The sequence below is a fragment of the Cyprinodon tularosa genome, unplaced genomic scaffold (assembly GCF_016077235.1).
Source record: "Cyprinodon tularosa strain WSP-4 unplaced genomic scaffold, ASM1607723v1 ctg418, whole genome shotgun sequence".
NCBI classification, from domain to species: Eukaryota; Metazoa; Chordata; class Actinopteri; order Cyprinodontiformes; family Cyprinodontidae; genus Cyprinodon; species Cyprinodon tularosa.
Window position 1 is genome coordinate 670563 of NW_024039139.1, and position 14914 is coordinate 685476.

The window sequence follows — 14914 nt, forward strand, 5'->3', positions numbered from 1 at the left end:
GTTGAGCAGTTACGTAGCTGATTAAGTAGTTAGTTAGTTAGTTAGTTGAGTAGTAATGTAGTGAATAAGTTTGTTAGTTGAGTAGTTAGGTAGTTAATTTGCTAGTTGAGTAGTTAAGTAATTACTTAGTTAGTTGGTTAGATAGTTGGGTAGTTAAGTAGTTAGTTAGTTGCTTAGTTAGTTACCTAAATTCAGTAATTTGTTAAGTAGTTCGTTAGTTGAGTAGCTACGTAGTTAATTAGTTAGTTGAGTAGTTAGGTAGTTAGTTAGCTAGCTGAGTGGTTAGTTAGTTTGTTGGGTAGCTAGTTGAGTAGCTACGTTTTTGGTTAAGTAGTTATATGGTTAAATAGTTCTGTAAGTAGTTAGTTAGTTAGTTAGTTAGTTAGTTAGTTAGTTAGTTAGTTAGTTAGTTAGTTAGTTAGTTAGTTAGTTAGTTAGTTAGCAAGCATCGGCCTTATAGGAGACAGGACCTAGGTATTTTTCACAATTATTTGAGGTCTAAAACATGATAGATGAGAATGAAACACCATGACTCGAGATCATTTATCAATCATTTATTTAATGCATGACTAAAAATACTAAATAGACTTTGTGATTTCTATAATACAGAATTAAATAATTACATATTAATTCAACCAATATTAAATACATTTAAAATGATATTTACGTTGAGTGTAAAAACAAATTAAAATGTGAAGTTTTTGGGGAACAGGCAGATCGCTGAGTCCAGATGAGGAAATGGGCGTAGAGGGCCCCTCCCAGTCACAACAGGTTGCTTTTGCTTCTCATACTTTTTGTTTTTCAGAGAAGAGAACCAACAGGAAGCTGCCGGTGCCTCTTCAGAGTTTCAGGGATGGTGACACCGAGTTTATCCTGCGGCTTGTTTCGGCAGATCGAGCCGATCGTCGTGCTGGAGCAGCTGGGCAGCGCTCTGTTTGACACCGCCTTACAGATGGTGGTGAAGGAGCGATGCGCCAACATGACGGAGGAGAGCCAGCAGAAAGCCATCACTGACTTCTATATGATCTACAACCTCATCATCAAGCTCTGCCCCATCATGCCTGCGCTGGCCCTGGCCGCACTCAGCGACCGCGGCTGGAGGAGGGCCCCCATCGTTGGGCCCCTGAGCGGTTACCTGCTCTCCAGGCTCACTCTGCTCCTGGTGCTCATTTTCGATCTCCCGCTCAGGGTGATGTTTGCAGCCGCGGTGATCTACGGCCTCTCTGGGGGGTTCAGCGCCTACTGGCCCGGGGTCATGACTCTGGCATCTCTGGGCTCCAAGGCGGCTGATCGCTCCAAGGTTGGTGCTTTAACGCATTTTATACACAAATAAAGTTGGTAAACATGTATGGAACATGTAGGTAAACGTCTATTTTAACGATGTTACAGGAGCTTTTCAATACATAGGAAATTCTTCTACAAGTAATTTTATTCAAACTTTGATTTTAAGGCCTAAATCTGGATAAATCAAAAGAATTAAATCCAGATATAACACTGGAAAGACTGTTTGTTCTTCATTTACTCCTTCCACAATGCCAGTGATAAACAATGATGCTGTTTGCAGAGATATATTAATGGGAAATGAAGTGGAAAGATAAATCAAGTAAAATGAAAAAAACACAGAATGGAAAAGATTGTTTAAGAGAAAAATATACAGTATGAAACTATGGGCACTTTTAGAGACAACATCAAAGCCTTTTTGAAAGAATTAGTGCAACCTGTATTTTAGTAATTAAACCGTTGGTACAATAAAAAAAAAATGAAAAAAAAAAATAATAAAATAAAAAAAATTCTTGGTATCTACTTTTTCTAACGTCCATTTTTGTCCCCTGCACGTTTTACTGTCCAAAAACAATGTTATGCTACAGTTTACAGACATTTGTCTGCCCTGTGTTTGAACTACTGTTGCGTCATTCCATTTTTTGGCCCCTATACCTGGCTGTGCAGCAGGGGTGGAGCTAGATGGGGGGGCCAGGCCACCCCTAGGGCCACCCCTAACCTTTATTTCCGTCTAATACAGACAGTGGTAACCAGGGACGTGGCTAGACCTATTTTAGGGTGGCTGAAGTCACCCCTTCGTTGGTATTAGCCACCCCATAATTATTTTGCGATTTTTATTGTTATTTTTTTATTTATTGATTTTTTTTCCATATAACCCCAAACAATTGCAGTAAAGCACTGAAAACGAGCCACCAAGAAGGCAAGTTAATCTGAAGATAAGTTCCTGTTAGTTTATTTACAAACACAATTATTTATACAATTATTAATATCGTTAGGATATTCATTTCCTTCATTGGCTCCGCGTCCAGCGTCACGTCACGTGGTACACGGCCATCAACTGGACCATAGCAGCTGTGCAGTGCAGCAACAGCGCGCCCTTTGAATCTCCACACAGTCATCGAGCTTGATTAGGAAAGTTATGGTTGCGTGCAGATACATACGGTGAGTTTGCCATTTGATGTCAGCGGTTTACATTTTCTTCACTTTACCTGGAGTGAGGAAAGAGACAATATAGGCCTAATAGCTTGTCTGATTCAGTAGGAATTACGTTACCATGGTGAACAAAGTCAGTGGTGTGGGAAAACACGATGTTGTTGTAGCCTACTAGCATCATTATAATAGTTTTGTCACAGGAGCAGTGATGGGCAGTAGCGCCGCTACATGTAGCGAAGCTATTAGTTTAACTACATTTTCAAGTAGCTTGAGCGTAGCGTCGCTGCTTTATTTATCAAGTAACTTTCCTGTAGCGACGTTATTGTTTTGATCAAGTAGCGACGTAGCGTCCACAAACGCTACAAAATCCAGGGCAAAACTAAGAAATGAAACCAGGTTTTCTATTTCTAAACAACAATCAGCCACAAAACTACTGTAAATAGCAGTTTCAGCTGACGCTTTATAAGTGGTGTAGTAGCACAGGCACACTCCGTAGGGTTAAACAAGCGCACCTTTTCCGAGGCTGTCGTTCTATTGGCTGGAAAGGTTGCTAGGCAACGATCCAACTGCAGTCTGAGAGAGCAAAACAAATCCGCAAGCAGAGCGTAACTGAGACCCGTGCAGAGCGGAGATGGAGGCAAGCGAGAGGAAAAAATATCTGTGATAATATAGAAAATATCTGTTTAAATCTGAGAGAAGAAACAAAGATTTTTGAGAGAAGAGAAAATATTTGAGAGAGAGCGCATGTTTTGAGTGTGAGCATTATAAGTTTTGAGTGCAAGAAGATGAAATTCTTTTCTCTAATTGAAGTTATGTGCTCTTGCATTATGGCAGGATAATTCTCCCATATCTATGTGCCACCAGTCTGATAGGGCGACACTGTGTGATATGGTAGTGCTTCCTTGGGTTGACTATAGTTCTAAGTTGTACGTTTCATATACTGTTGATTTTGTGTTTTCATTAATACATTGTACTTAAAAATACTTCCTTTATTTGCATTAAAACTTTGTCAGACTGATGTGAAAAAGTCTCAAGGATATCCTTCTTTGCAATGATGCTATTGCCTATTGCCTACTGTCCATTTATGCAACTTGTATTTTGTGGTTAAACTTTAGATTAAGCAGAAATCTATCAAAGATAATGCTGCATTTATTGTTAAGTTCCTCACATATATGTGTTTCTCTCTGTGCCAGGTGTAGAGAAAGACATGCCAAAGTCCAGGTCACACACACACACCAAGCACACACACAGAAACAGGGTTATTGCAAAGCAGACAGGGGTTCCTGACAGGTTGTGGGTGCAGGGGAGATGGGGAAAGATGAATGGCCAGGTTAAGGGTTTATGAAGATGTTGGGAGTCTGTTGGTTAGACAACTGTCTTCTGTAGAAGGTTTCCATTATGATGAGTGGCGAACCACTTGCCTTCTTCCATTTATGCAGTAATGCATGGCACCTACCATTTACTCTTTGTAATTTAGCACATTTTAACTGGTGTAGTTTAGTTGGTGAAGTAGCATTAGTGAGGGAAGTGTTTCCCAGGTATGTTGCTCTTAAAATAATGAATTTATAGACAGCGCCTTAGAAAGTGCACTGAAAAAATTTCGGCGCGCGCTACGTGCGCGCAATATCTTACCTAGGGGCTAAGCCACCCATGCCTCTCAAACCTAGTGACGGCCCTGGTGGTAACAGTAGTACTCTTAAGTGGAATATTGAAAACATTTTCATTTTTCATATATTAACAGTTACTTGACAACAAAGACACTGTGGTTAATTATGCACATAAATACACTAAATTACAGAATTCATGCTCTTTTCAGAACCAGATTGTGGCTTATATGGGGTAAAGAGAAAATTATGTGTCTCTGCAAGTCATCTAGGAGTCTTCGGTGAAATGATAGATAAATAACTATTTTAATACAAATGTATTAAATAATCAACTTATGTAGATATTTTTACTTGTAAATATATGTTTTTTGCATAAGGATTACTGATAAAAATAAGTAATGACAATGGAAAAGATGTTTGCCCCAGAACTTAATCCTAAAGGATTTGTATCCACTATATATGCGTCTATTTGTTAGCAAAGGCTGCAGGAAAGGATAGTTTGTCTTCATTTAGAAAATATGGATGTTGTGCTCAATCATTTTCCTGTTGGAACAGTGTAGCTTAATCCTGATACCAATTCCATATCCATACCATCTGTTTGAAATTATTTTACATTGATCAAACTCTGAAGTATTTTATGTAGAAGATTGATGGTAAATCCTTTTAATTCATGATTAAAGCGGCACCAAGATTAGAGGAGAGGTTGTTAAGCTAATCAACTATAATCTTCAGTTCAGATTTTTCAGGAACAGCGTATTATCATGGAGATCCACAACATGTGAATCCCTCCCAAACTCTTTAATGGTCACACAACCCTTTCCTCCAAAACTGAAGTTATCCCAGTTTTTGTTTTCCTTCCACCATTTTTGCTTTCACTTTCTGCTTGGGGACAACAATCCATTAAGTGTCAGCATTTTCAGCACTGAACTTTTGTGGATAACTCAGTGTTTACGCTACATGAAAATGACTATAAATACAATGGTACATCCGTGCATCTTCGACCCCATCTTAGACGTAGGAGCTGAAGATGTTGAGCCTAGACAGCAAGCAGATAAGGGCTGGGGGTGCTGATTCTATGAAATAAATGCTATTTTGAAGAGCTCCTCACTTCTTGACAAAATGGGCTCTATGCACAACTCTACTTCCTGAACTTAAGGCAGCTCCTTTGTTTCCTATCTTTCATTACTGGATGAACTGATTAATCCAGGTGTGTCTAGCCATGGTTACTGAGGTCAGGCACACCTGGATTAATCAGTTCATCCAGTAGAAAAATACAGGAAACAAGTGAGCTGCCTTAGGCTCAGGAAGTAGTGCAGTTATGCATAGATCCCATTATATAAAAAAATATATGTTTTAGTTTTGGTAGTTTTTTTAGTTATTGGACTGATTTTTAAGAGACCAAAATGGAAGAACAAAAAAAAAAAAAAACACAAAAAGGGAAGTGAGCAGAAAAAGTCTCCTTTAGGGCCAGACGTTGGCAAAAACAACCTTGGGAAAGAAAGGCAGCTGTCAGAGACTGTCAGCAAATAGGGTTTGCGGACGTCCCCGGCTACAGCTGATTTACAAAAAACAGAGATGAAAAAGCTCATTCTAGAAGGAGCTGAGATGAAATCTCACTTTTTTGAGTGATTTTGTGCAACTAAATGTCATGCAGAAGTTGGGTTGTTGAGTCAAACTTTTCTCAAGTCTTTGTTTTTGTTGTACCATTTGGGAAATTTTGGGATTTTCACTTTCACATATGGGTTGAAGCAAATCATGAGACTGTTTTCTAATAACTGTTTATTACAGTGTAATAAAGGATTGTGGGGTATATTAAGTTGTTCCTCCAGATGAAAGTTGTTCTCTTCTTTCAGCTATTCTTAGAGCAATCATTGCCTGTTTCTCATGTGCCATGCAGGTGATGATGAGAGTGGAGTTGCTGTATGGGTTAGCTGGACTGGTGGGCAGCTTGGTGTCAGGTCATCTCTTCCCACTCTACAGCTCCAGTTTGGGAAATGGAACCATCCTGCTCTCTGTGAGCACGCTGCTGCATCTGCTCTGCCTCATATTCTCTGTTGTCCTGCTGAAGGTCAGTGAAACGCCATCATCTCTCGGATTCAACAAAGCTTTGCGAAATGTTGAGAGCTGGCTGGATTGGTTTTCAGCTCTCCTCCAACATATTCTCCCAATTATGTGCCACTTAGTGTTGGTCAAGAAAAATAAAACTGAACTATTGCAAGATGTTACAATAGTCTGAGGAAAGTCTTCAGGGGTGTCATTTATCAAAGATTGCATGGGATTTATACTAAAATCCCACAAAATGACAGACAAAAAAAATATTTTAGATTTAACAAACAAACCTAGTGTGCAAAAACAAAAAAAAGCAATTTCCTCGATACATCCCACCTGATAGAACTAGTGTGTTTCCAAGGCTCCTCCTCACACTCAGCCATCCACCTCCCCACATTCAACCGCAAGTATTGCATGTGTATTAAAATGAGCCAGCTGATCTGTGTTATTCCATGGTTACCTATAGCAACCATGGAAAAAAGTGCTGTTAAACCAAAGCAGAATGATTCTTTGGTGACTGAGGTGGGGAGTCAGATACATATGTTTAGTAGGTAGCCACAGTGATGTCGTTACAATTTAAAGGAAGTATTATGAATGGAAACAGATCCTGATGGCTGGACTGATTCTAACACTGATATCCCAGGTGGCAGGCAGAGTTACGCCTCACATTGACTCTTATATTTTATTTTTATGGATAAATTCACAGGATTATCTTGTTTCTAAAGGTTGCTTTGGGCTGAGAGTAAATTAAATATTAATTAGACCTGCAGTGGTCAGAAGCTGTAATTAATGAATCAAATAATAATGATGAATATTTGGATAAGCTGCCCTTCAAACTAACTATGAGATTTAATATTAAATCTCATATTAATATTCTTCAACTGAAAGAATAACGGAACAAAATCATCAAACGTACTGATCATCAATCAGTACGTTTGTTACAAAAAAAGAGAACATATATATATATATATATATATATATATATATATATATATATATATATATATGTAAAAAAAAAAAAAAGTTCTTCTGTAACAAATTTATGAAAAACATTAGTAGAAACATGTTTTGTTTCAGCATAATTATACAGCATTAATTCTGATGGAAGCTCTAACTCGCTTTTTAACTGATATACATACTGATTTAATTGTTTAACTTTTTCACTTACATTTCTAACTTGTTAACGTAACTTATTAACTTGAGTTGGACAAAAATAGTAAGTTTCCTCATATGTGAGCTGCTCATAGGCTTTTTTATGTGTCCTGTCACCATGTTTAGTTATGTTTCAACCCAAATTGGATGTTTGATGCTGATGAGAACTTTGATCTATGATTAATGTTTTATATGCAGTGATATTGAAGGTCTGAGGTTCTAATCTGGCTTTAATTCTTCTCCACATCATCTGTGACCATGTTTCCACACCAAGTTTGTTTTTTAAAATACCCAACCCTTGTGTGGAAAGTGCTGGATTCCGACTTTCTTCCAACCTCTTAATGATTAGATACTTTGCCTTTTCATCGCATTTCAAGGTGAAACAGAGGAGCAGCGTGGACTCCGAGGAAAGCTACCACCTCCTCTCTCACGCCTCCCGTAACGCCCATCTCATCAGCACTTCCAGTCGGATAAACGTGCTGAGTGTTGTTCTTCTGTTCGTGGCGGCCTTCCTCTATGACTTCGCTGTGGGCGGAGCCATTGAGATCCTGGGCTCCTTTGTATTGAAATCACCCCTCAGCTGGAATGCCACACAAGTAACATTAGCTGCTTTTTTTGATTTTCACATCATTCTTTGTTTTTTAATGATTTGCTCCTAACTCAATATTTTTTTTCTTGGTTCATCTGTCAGCCTGTTTTAGTTTCTTTTTTCACGTTCCCTACAGGTAGGGTACGGAAATGCTGCAGGATGCTTGATTTTCCTCACCAGTTTCATCGGCGTCATTGTGTTCCGAAAATGTGTCGGCGATGAAACGATGATCCTGATTGGCATGCTGTCGTTTGCTTTAGGAATCTACGTCATGTCCTTCGCCACCACGACCTCCGTGTTTTACATAGGTGAGATCTCTGACCTGCAAACTGCAGCTTAAAGGTATAGTGAAGAATTTTCACGACTTAGAAAGACCCGCCCTCTCCACTTTAAAAAAATTGCACATGGACAACCCTGTACCCGCTTCCGAGAGGGAACACCTATTAAACGCATGCGAGAGCATGCAGTAGCCCATTTCTCCTCATCCATGCTCTGTTTGAAAGTTGCTGTTTGCATCACTCATACAAGCTTACTTTCCAAAAGAAGATTTGCAATTTTTCCACTATGTCAGACTCACCACCAGTAAGTAAAAACGGGAACATATCATGAAACATATCACCAGAACAATTGATGATTAGGAGAACAACGTTTTCATGAGCCACCCGGGAAAAAAAAATCCTATACTATAGATTTAAATTGACATCCATAGCAGGGAAAGCTGCTGGGATGTCAACATTACGCTGCTTCTTGGCTTTAGAAGTGACTTTAGGAGGCAGTCTGAACAGCATTCTACCTCATTTCTAATTTGGTTATTTGCACATTTCAATTACAGCGACAAAAAGGAGAAGTGGGATTAATCTGAAACCGTAAAGTCTCCCCGCTCATATTTCTAGGCAGTTTCAAAAGCTTGCAGCCATTCAGTCACAAAGCCTTTATATCTGATGTCTGTTCTTCATGGTGCTTTCATTTTGACGCACTAAAATATAGATTATTGACCTACTCTCTGCAGGGATTAATTATGTGATAAAAGAAAATGATTTGTTTTGAATAAAGAAAAAAATTAAACAAGACTGAGCTTTTGGGTGGGAAACTTTTGTTGGTAAACAATCAGCATATCTGTGTTCTAAAACTCAATTGTTAAAGGAATAGTACACCCAAAACATGATTAGCCTTCATTTTCTACTCACCCCCATGCTGAACAACACTCTGGAGTACTTTTTTGATATCTCAAATGCATCTGGAGATCTGGGAGGCTTCTTGCTGTCTGCTGACATTCAAATAATGGAGGTGCCCAGCGCCCGAGGCAGAAAGGTCAATAAAAGTCCACAAAAAACGTTTCAATATTCCTCCATACTGCTCGTCCAATGTATTCCAAGCGTCCTGAGTGGGTAGCATCCAGAATTTACTCGAAACGAAGTCATTTAGAATGTTTTTAGAGCATAAACAGTAGTGTATAGGATTTCCTGAAAGCGCGCACATGCGCGTTCACGACGCTACGGAAGCCGTCAGACCAAACCAGCGCATTCAGCTCGGCAAAGAACTCATGCTCTTCCTCAACACTGAAGTCCTCAGACATTTTTCTTTCGTTGTTTCTTTCTTTGCTCAGGTAAACATCACATTTCTTCTTCTACGCTTGCATTATCGGCAGAGCAGACGCTGAATGCGCACTTTCATCTGGTTTGGTCTGCCGGCTTCCGTAGCGTCGTGATCGCGCAGGCGCGTGCTTTCAGGAAATCCTATACACTACTGTTTATGCTCTAAAAACATTCTAAATGACTTCGTTTCGAGTAAATTCTGGATGCTACCCACTCAGGACACTTGGAATACATTGGACAAGCAGTATGGAGGAATATTGACACGTTTTTTGTGGACTTTTATGGACCTTTCTGTCTGGGGCACCATAGACCTCCATTATTTGAATGTCAGCAGACAGCAAGAAGCCTCCCAGATCTCCAGATGCATTTGAGATATCAAAAAAGTACTCCAGAGTGTTGTTCAGCATGGGGGTGAGTAGAAAATGAAGGCTAATCATGTTTTGGGTGTACTATTCCTTTAAGGTTTATTTTTGGATTTTAAATTCTGAATTGGTTCTCATGTTAATTACTAAAGATAAGTTTTAAAGATTGCACTGTCCTTTCTCCTTACAGCCAGCATTAACCATAACTACTTTTTTTATTTCTCTTTGTAATGTTAATATAATAGTAGTATCGATATGCTGTATAACTAAACAGCTCATAAAAATGTTTTTAACACCAAAAATGAAAGATTAGACATGATGTTCAAGTTTAGAAAATGCAGTAAAATGAAATTGAAGATCATCCCTTAAGGATGATGTTTTGACCCTCACATGAGGGGATTTCACTGGTGTAGAAGTAAAAGACTGTAGCGCTGCTTTTCATGATCATTCTCACACCCTAAAAAATATGTTTAATATAACCAATGAATCGGTAAATCAGAATATTAAAGTCGATTTATTTCAGTCGAAAACATTTCAAAAGCTAAAAAAACCATTAACCAATGCTTGGATTCATACACTCCAAGCATTGATTTCTGCTGTTTTACAACTAATGATGAGAAAAAGAATATAAAAAAATAATAATAATGATTTTTTTTATTCAGAAATGTTGAATTTTGGACTCAAATACTTAAATTACAAAGGACAAATTTAAAAGAACATAAGTACTTAGTCTACTGTAGCCAAGCCCGTTATTGGAAAGTTAAGTGGGTAAAAAAAGAAGTGAACAAGCAACAATGATAAACTTAAAGTTTAAGGAAACTCAGAAGGCAAAAATATGATACCCTGGTAAATGGGAACACATATGAACTGCACTGCTATTATTTTACCTTTCCTGTTATTTTCTAATATTTGAGATGAAACTGTATTAGTGTAGCTACATGGCTGTTATAGTGCTTAGTTTGAAACTGCTACCTGTATTAGCAAGCTGTGCTGCAATGCTAACAGTTGTGTGTGTGCAAACTAGAACAAGAACAAATCTGGCATTAGCTTTTTTCTTCCTTATTACAGTCTTATCTCAATTAAGCTTGCAGGTCATGTTTTAAAAAATATTTTTCACTTTTTGTGTTTTTAGGTCAACATTTTTAATCTGATAGCATCTATAGGGATATGCTAGCTAGGTTGCTTAGTGTAGCTTGCTGTGGCTCAATTTATCGACAATTTTAAGAATCTTAATTAAACATTGTTCAATACGTATCTAAAGAAACATAAAGTTATGCTGGTTTAGTTATTGTGTCTCCAATAAGGGGTGAAAGAAGCCAGCTTTGTAGCAGTGGGGATGACATTTCAGGGAAGAGGAACCTTTACTAATCAGTCCTTGTTTCTCTCCACAGCGCGTTCATTAAACCTCTTTGCACTCATCCCCATGCCAACGATCAGGTCTGTGGTCTCGCAGCTGGTCCCTATGTCCTATTGTGGTAAGTTTCCAATCTGTGCTGATACGTGTGACGGTAGCAACTCCCCAAAAAACACATTTCACATTAATTCACTTGTAGAAAATCAGAAATATCCATCAGTTTTAAAGTATTCACTGTATAGCACAATATCTAAAATATATCTAAGATATAAGATAAGAGCTTAAGGACACCTTAAGGACAAGGGACACTCATTTGAGGACCAGAATGTTCACATTTTGGACAAAGAAGACAGGTGTTTTGAAAGGGGTGTGAAGGAAGCCATTTATGTTAAGAAAGAAAAAAACAACCTTTAACAGAGGGGGTGGACTCAGTTTTCAGCTCTCAAAAACCTTCAATGCAGCGATGGAGTAGAATCCTTCCTGCAATCATTTCAACCCCAGAGTCCAATGCAGGGGACAAAACATCTTGCCCCTAACGACCCCCCTTTCAGAGGCAATAACCTATTGGGTATTGCAGGCTAACAGAGAACCCAAAACAGCTCCCCATTCCTAAGGGCCGTTCTTCCGATTCAATCTGCATGGTTTCTAAGCCAAACAAGTTTTTGGCTATGTTATAATGCTTCGAACTCAAAGCTAATTCTGACATTTTTAAGCAAAACATCTTCAAACTTGGAAACCAAGTCCAGTGGATTGTTTTGTTTTTTTACTTTTTTGGTATGACAATGACCTGGATGACTGAAAATCTTCACCAGCAAGGTAGGATAAGATAGACTTTATTGATCTCACAGTGGAGAAATTCACTTGTCACATCAGCTCAATAGTCAAAACAAGGTGCCATTGGGTATATACATATATACAGTGCGTCACCAATTTATATTTATATATGAAAACAGCTACAGTATCTTATAAGGTCTTATATGAGGCATCTAAAAGCTGGTTTATATGCACCTAACTCCCACTACAAAAGTAAGCAAACCTTTATAGGGTTAAATAACAGGGGGTCAGGCTTTTTGTATGCCGCCCACCTGCCATTTCAGTTACAGTTTCAGTTAACTTGTGTACACAGACTTTGGGAAAATCTCTGCAGAAAATACTTTCATTTCCTGTAAGACTGACCGGTCCTGTAATGCTGGTCTGTCCAGTTCATGTCTTCATCGTACAGCAAACACTGAGACACACCATGACACAGCCTTTGTTCATCCATCTGCGTTAAAATCTCTTTCACCATGTGATAAAGACTGTAAATGGTCATTGAACACACCCTCCTGTGAATTTATTTTAGGATTTCATTCTTTGATGTGATCCCCTGCACATTTGCTGCCTGATATCTCTTTTTTTTTTTATTGATTGACTTTATTGATAACACAGTTGAGAAATTAACTTTTTTTTTTGGCATCCATTAGGTATGGCTCTCACGCTGCTGGAGATGACCCTTAAAGTGGCTGGCGTCGCCTACATTCCCACCTTCACCAAGATCTATCAAAGCTCTCTCAACTGGCTCCCAGGCTTGGTGTTTTTGATCTCCAGCATCATCACTGTACTTGCGATGATACCCATCAGGTACGCCCCACCTAAAGCTACTGAGTAAACTGTATCCGATGAACCCTTTGTGTCTCATTCTCAACGATTCTCTCTGTGCCGTTTCCTGAAGCATCGTCGGCTACATTTCGGCTCAGAACAAGCAGTACGTGAGGATTCAGGGAGACTGAAGAAGCAGCACACATACAAGCAGTGAGTTCTTTTCTAAAACAAGCCAACTGGGAAATGAGACTTTAAGGGAAATGTTAACATGCCACTTCCTCAAATGTTGGAGCTAAAACTGTGTTTTTTATACTTGCCTAAACGGCCTTAAGTAACATTCAATGTGGTGTAAAAAGGCCTGCATGGACACTTAACATGAGTAAGCCAAACCTACAGGTGCTGGTCATAAAATTAGAATATCATGAAAAAGTAGATTGATTTCAGTAATTCCATTTAAAAAGTGAAACTTGTATATTATATTTATACATTACATACAAACTCATATATTTCAGATGTTTATTTTGTTTAATTTTGATGATTACAAATGACAACAAATGAAAATCTCAAATTCATCATATCAGAAAATTAGAATATTGTGAAAAGGTTCAAAATTGATGGCCCCTGGTGCCACACTCTAATCAGCTAATTAACTCAAACCACCTGCAAAAGCCTTTAAATGGTCTTTCAGTCTAGTTCTATAGGCTACACAATCATGGGGAAGACTGCTGACTTGACAGTTGTCGAAAAGACGACCATCGACACCTTGCACAAGGAGGGCAAGACACAAAAGGTCATCGCTAAAGAGGCTGGCTGTTCACAGAGCTCAGTGTCCAAGCACATTAATAGAGAGGCGAAGGGAAGGAAAAGATGTGGTCGAAAAAAGTGTACAAGCAAGAGAGATAACCGCACCCTGGAGAGGATTGTGAAACAAAACCCATTCAAAAATGTGGGGGAGATTCACAAAGAGTGGACTGCAGCTGGAGTGAGTGCTTCAAGAACCACCACACACAGACGTATGAAAGACATGGGTTTCTGCTGTCGCATTCCTTGTGTCAAGCCACTCTTGAACCACAGACAGCGTCAGAAGCGTCTTGCCTGGGCTAAAGAGAAACAGGACTGGACTGCTGGTGAGTGGTCCAAAGTCATGTTCTCTGATGAAAGTAAATTTTGCATTTCCTTTGGAAATCAAGGTCCCAGAGTCTGGAGGAAAAGAAGAGAGGCACTTCATCCACGTTGCTTGAAGTCCAGTGTAAAGTTTCCACAGTCAGTGATGGTTTGGGGTGCCATGTCATCTGCTGGTGTTGGTCCATTGTGTTTTCTGAGGTCCAGGGTCAACGCAGCCACATACCAGGAAGTTTTAGAGCACTTCATGCTTCCTGCAGCTGACCAACTTTTTGGAGATGCAGATTTCATTTTCCAACAGGACTTGGCACCTGCACACAGTGCCAAAGCTACCAGTACCTGGTTGAAGGACCATGGTATCCCTGTTCTTAATTGGCCAGCAAACTCTCCTGACCTTAACCCCATAGAAAATCTATGGGGTATTGTGAAGAAGAAGATGCAATACACCAGACCCAACAATTCAGAAGAGCTAAAAGCCACTATTAGAGCAACCTGGGCTATCATAACACCTGAGCAGTGCCACAGACTGATCGACTCCATGCCACGCCGCATTGCTGCAGTAATACAGGCCAAAGGAGGCCCAACTAAATACTGAGTGCTGTACATGCTCATACTTTTCATGTTCATACTTTTCAGTTGGCCAACATTTCTATAAATCCTTTGTTTTTATTGGTCTTCAGTAATATTCAAATTTTCTGATATGATGAATTTGAGATTTTCATTTGTTGTCATTTGTAATCATCAAAATTAAACAAAATAAACATCTGAAATATATGAGTTTGTATGTAATGTATGAATATAATATACAAGTTTCACTTTTTAAATGGAATTACTGAAATCAATCTACTTTTTCATGATATTCTAATTTTATGACCAGCACCTGTATATGCCAAATAAAGAGTCGAAAATTGTTGAAAATATGTCAAAGGTTCGGGCAAAGGTGGTTTAATCAGACGATGACTTCTCGTTAAAAAACAGAAGTGCGTTTTGAAAAATGCCTTGTGTCTGCTATTTTCAACACTTTGGAGATCACCACTCAGAGTATTGCATGAGGTCACCTAATGTTTGCCTTC

The 14914-nt window shown here is 38.9% G+C and overlaps 1 protein-coding gene across 1 annotated transcript; it reads left to right on the forward strand.

Annotated features, from left to right (window-relative positions):
- Nucleotides 1-748: 748 nt before the first annotated feature.
- Nucleotides 749-13108, forward strand: LOC119792358 (thymic stromal cotransporter homolog). The gene is made up of 7 exons (XM_038298958.1): nucleotides 749-1300; nucleotides 5935-6105; nucleotides 7616-7834; nucleotides 7964-8135; nucleotides 11176-11259; nucleotides 12602-12758; nucleotides 12850-13108. The coding sequence occupies exons 1-7, from the start codon at nucleotides 854-856 to the stop codon at nucleotides 12905-12907; spliced, it is 1308 nt and encodes a 435-aa protein (XP_038154886.1). The 5' UTR covers nucleotides 749-853; the 3' UTR covers nucleotides 12908-13108.
- Nucleotides 13109-14914: the final 1806 nt, after the last annotated feature.

What these genes read in the sequence shown, in the direction of transcription:
- LOC119792358 (XM_038298958.1), top strand. Translation starts at nt 854, where the DNA reads ATGGTGACACCGAGTTTATCCTGCGGCTTGTTTCGGCAGATCGAGCCG. An exon ending in TCTCTGTTGTCCTGCTGAAG is followed by an intron (nt 6,106 to 7,615) that starts GTCAGTGAAACG and finishes TCGCATTTCAAG; the next exon opens with GTGAAACAGAGGAGCAGCGT. An exon ending in TCAGCTGGAATGCCACACAA is followed by an intron (nt 7,835 to 7,963) that starts GTAACATTAGCT and finishes CGTTCCCTACAG; the next exon opens with GTAGGGTACGGAAATGCTGC.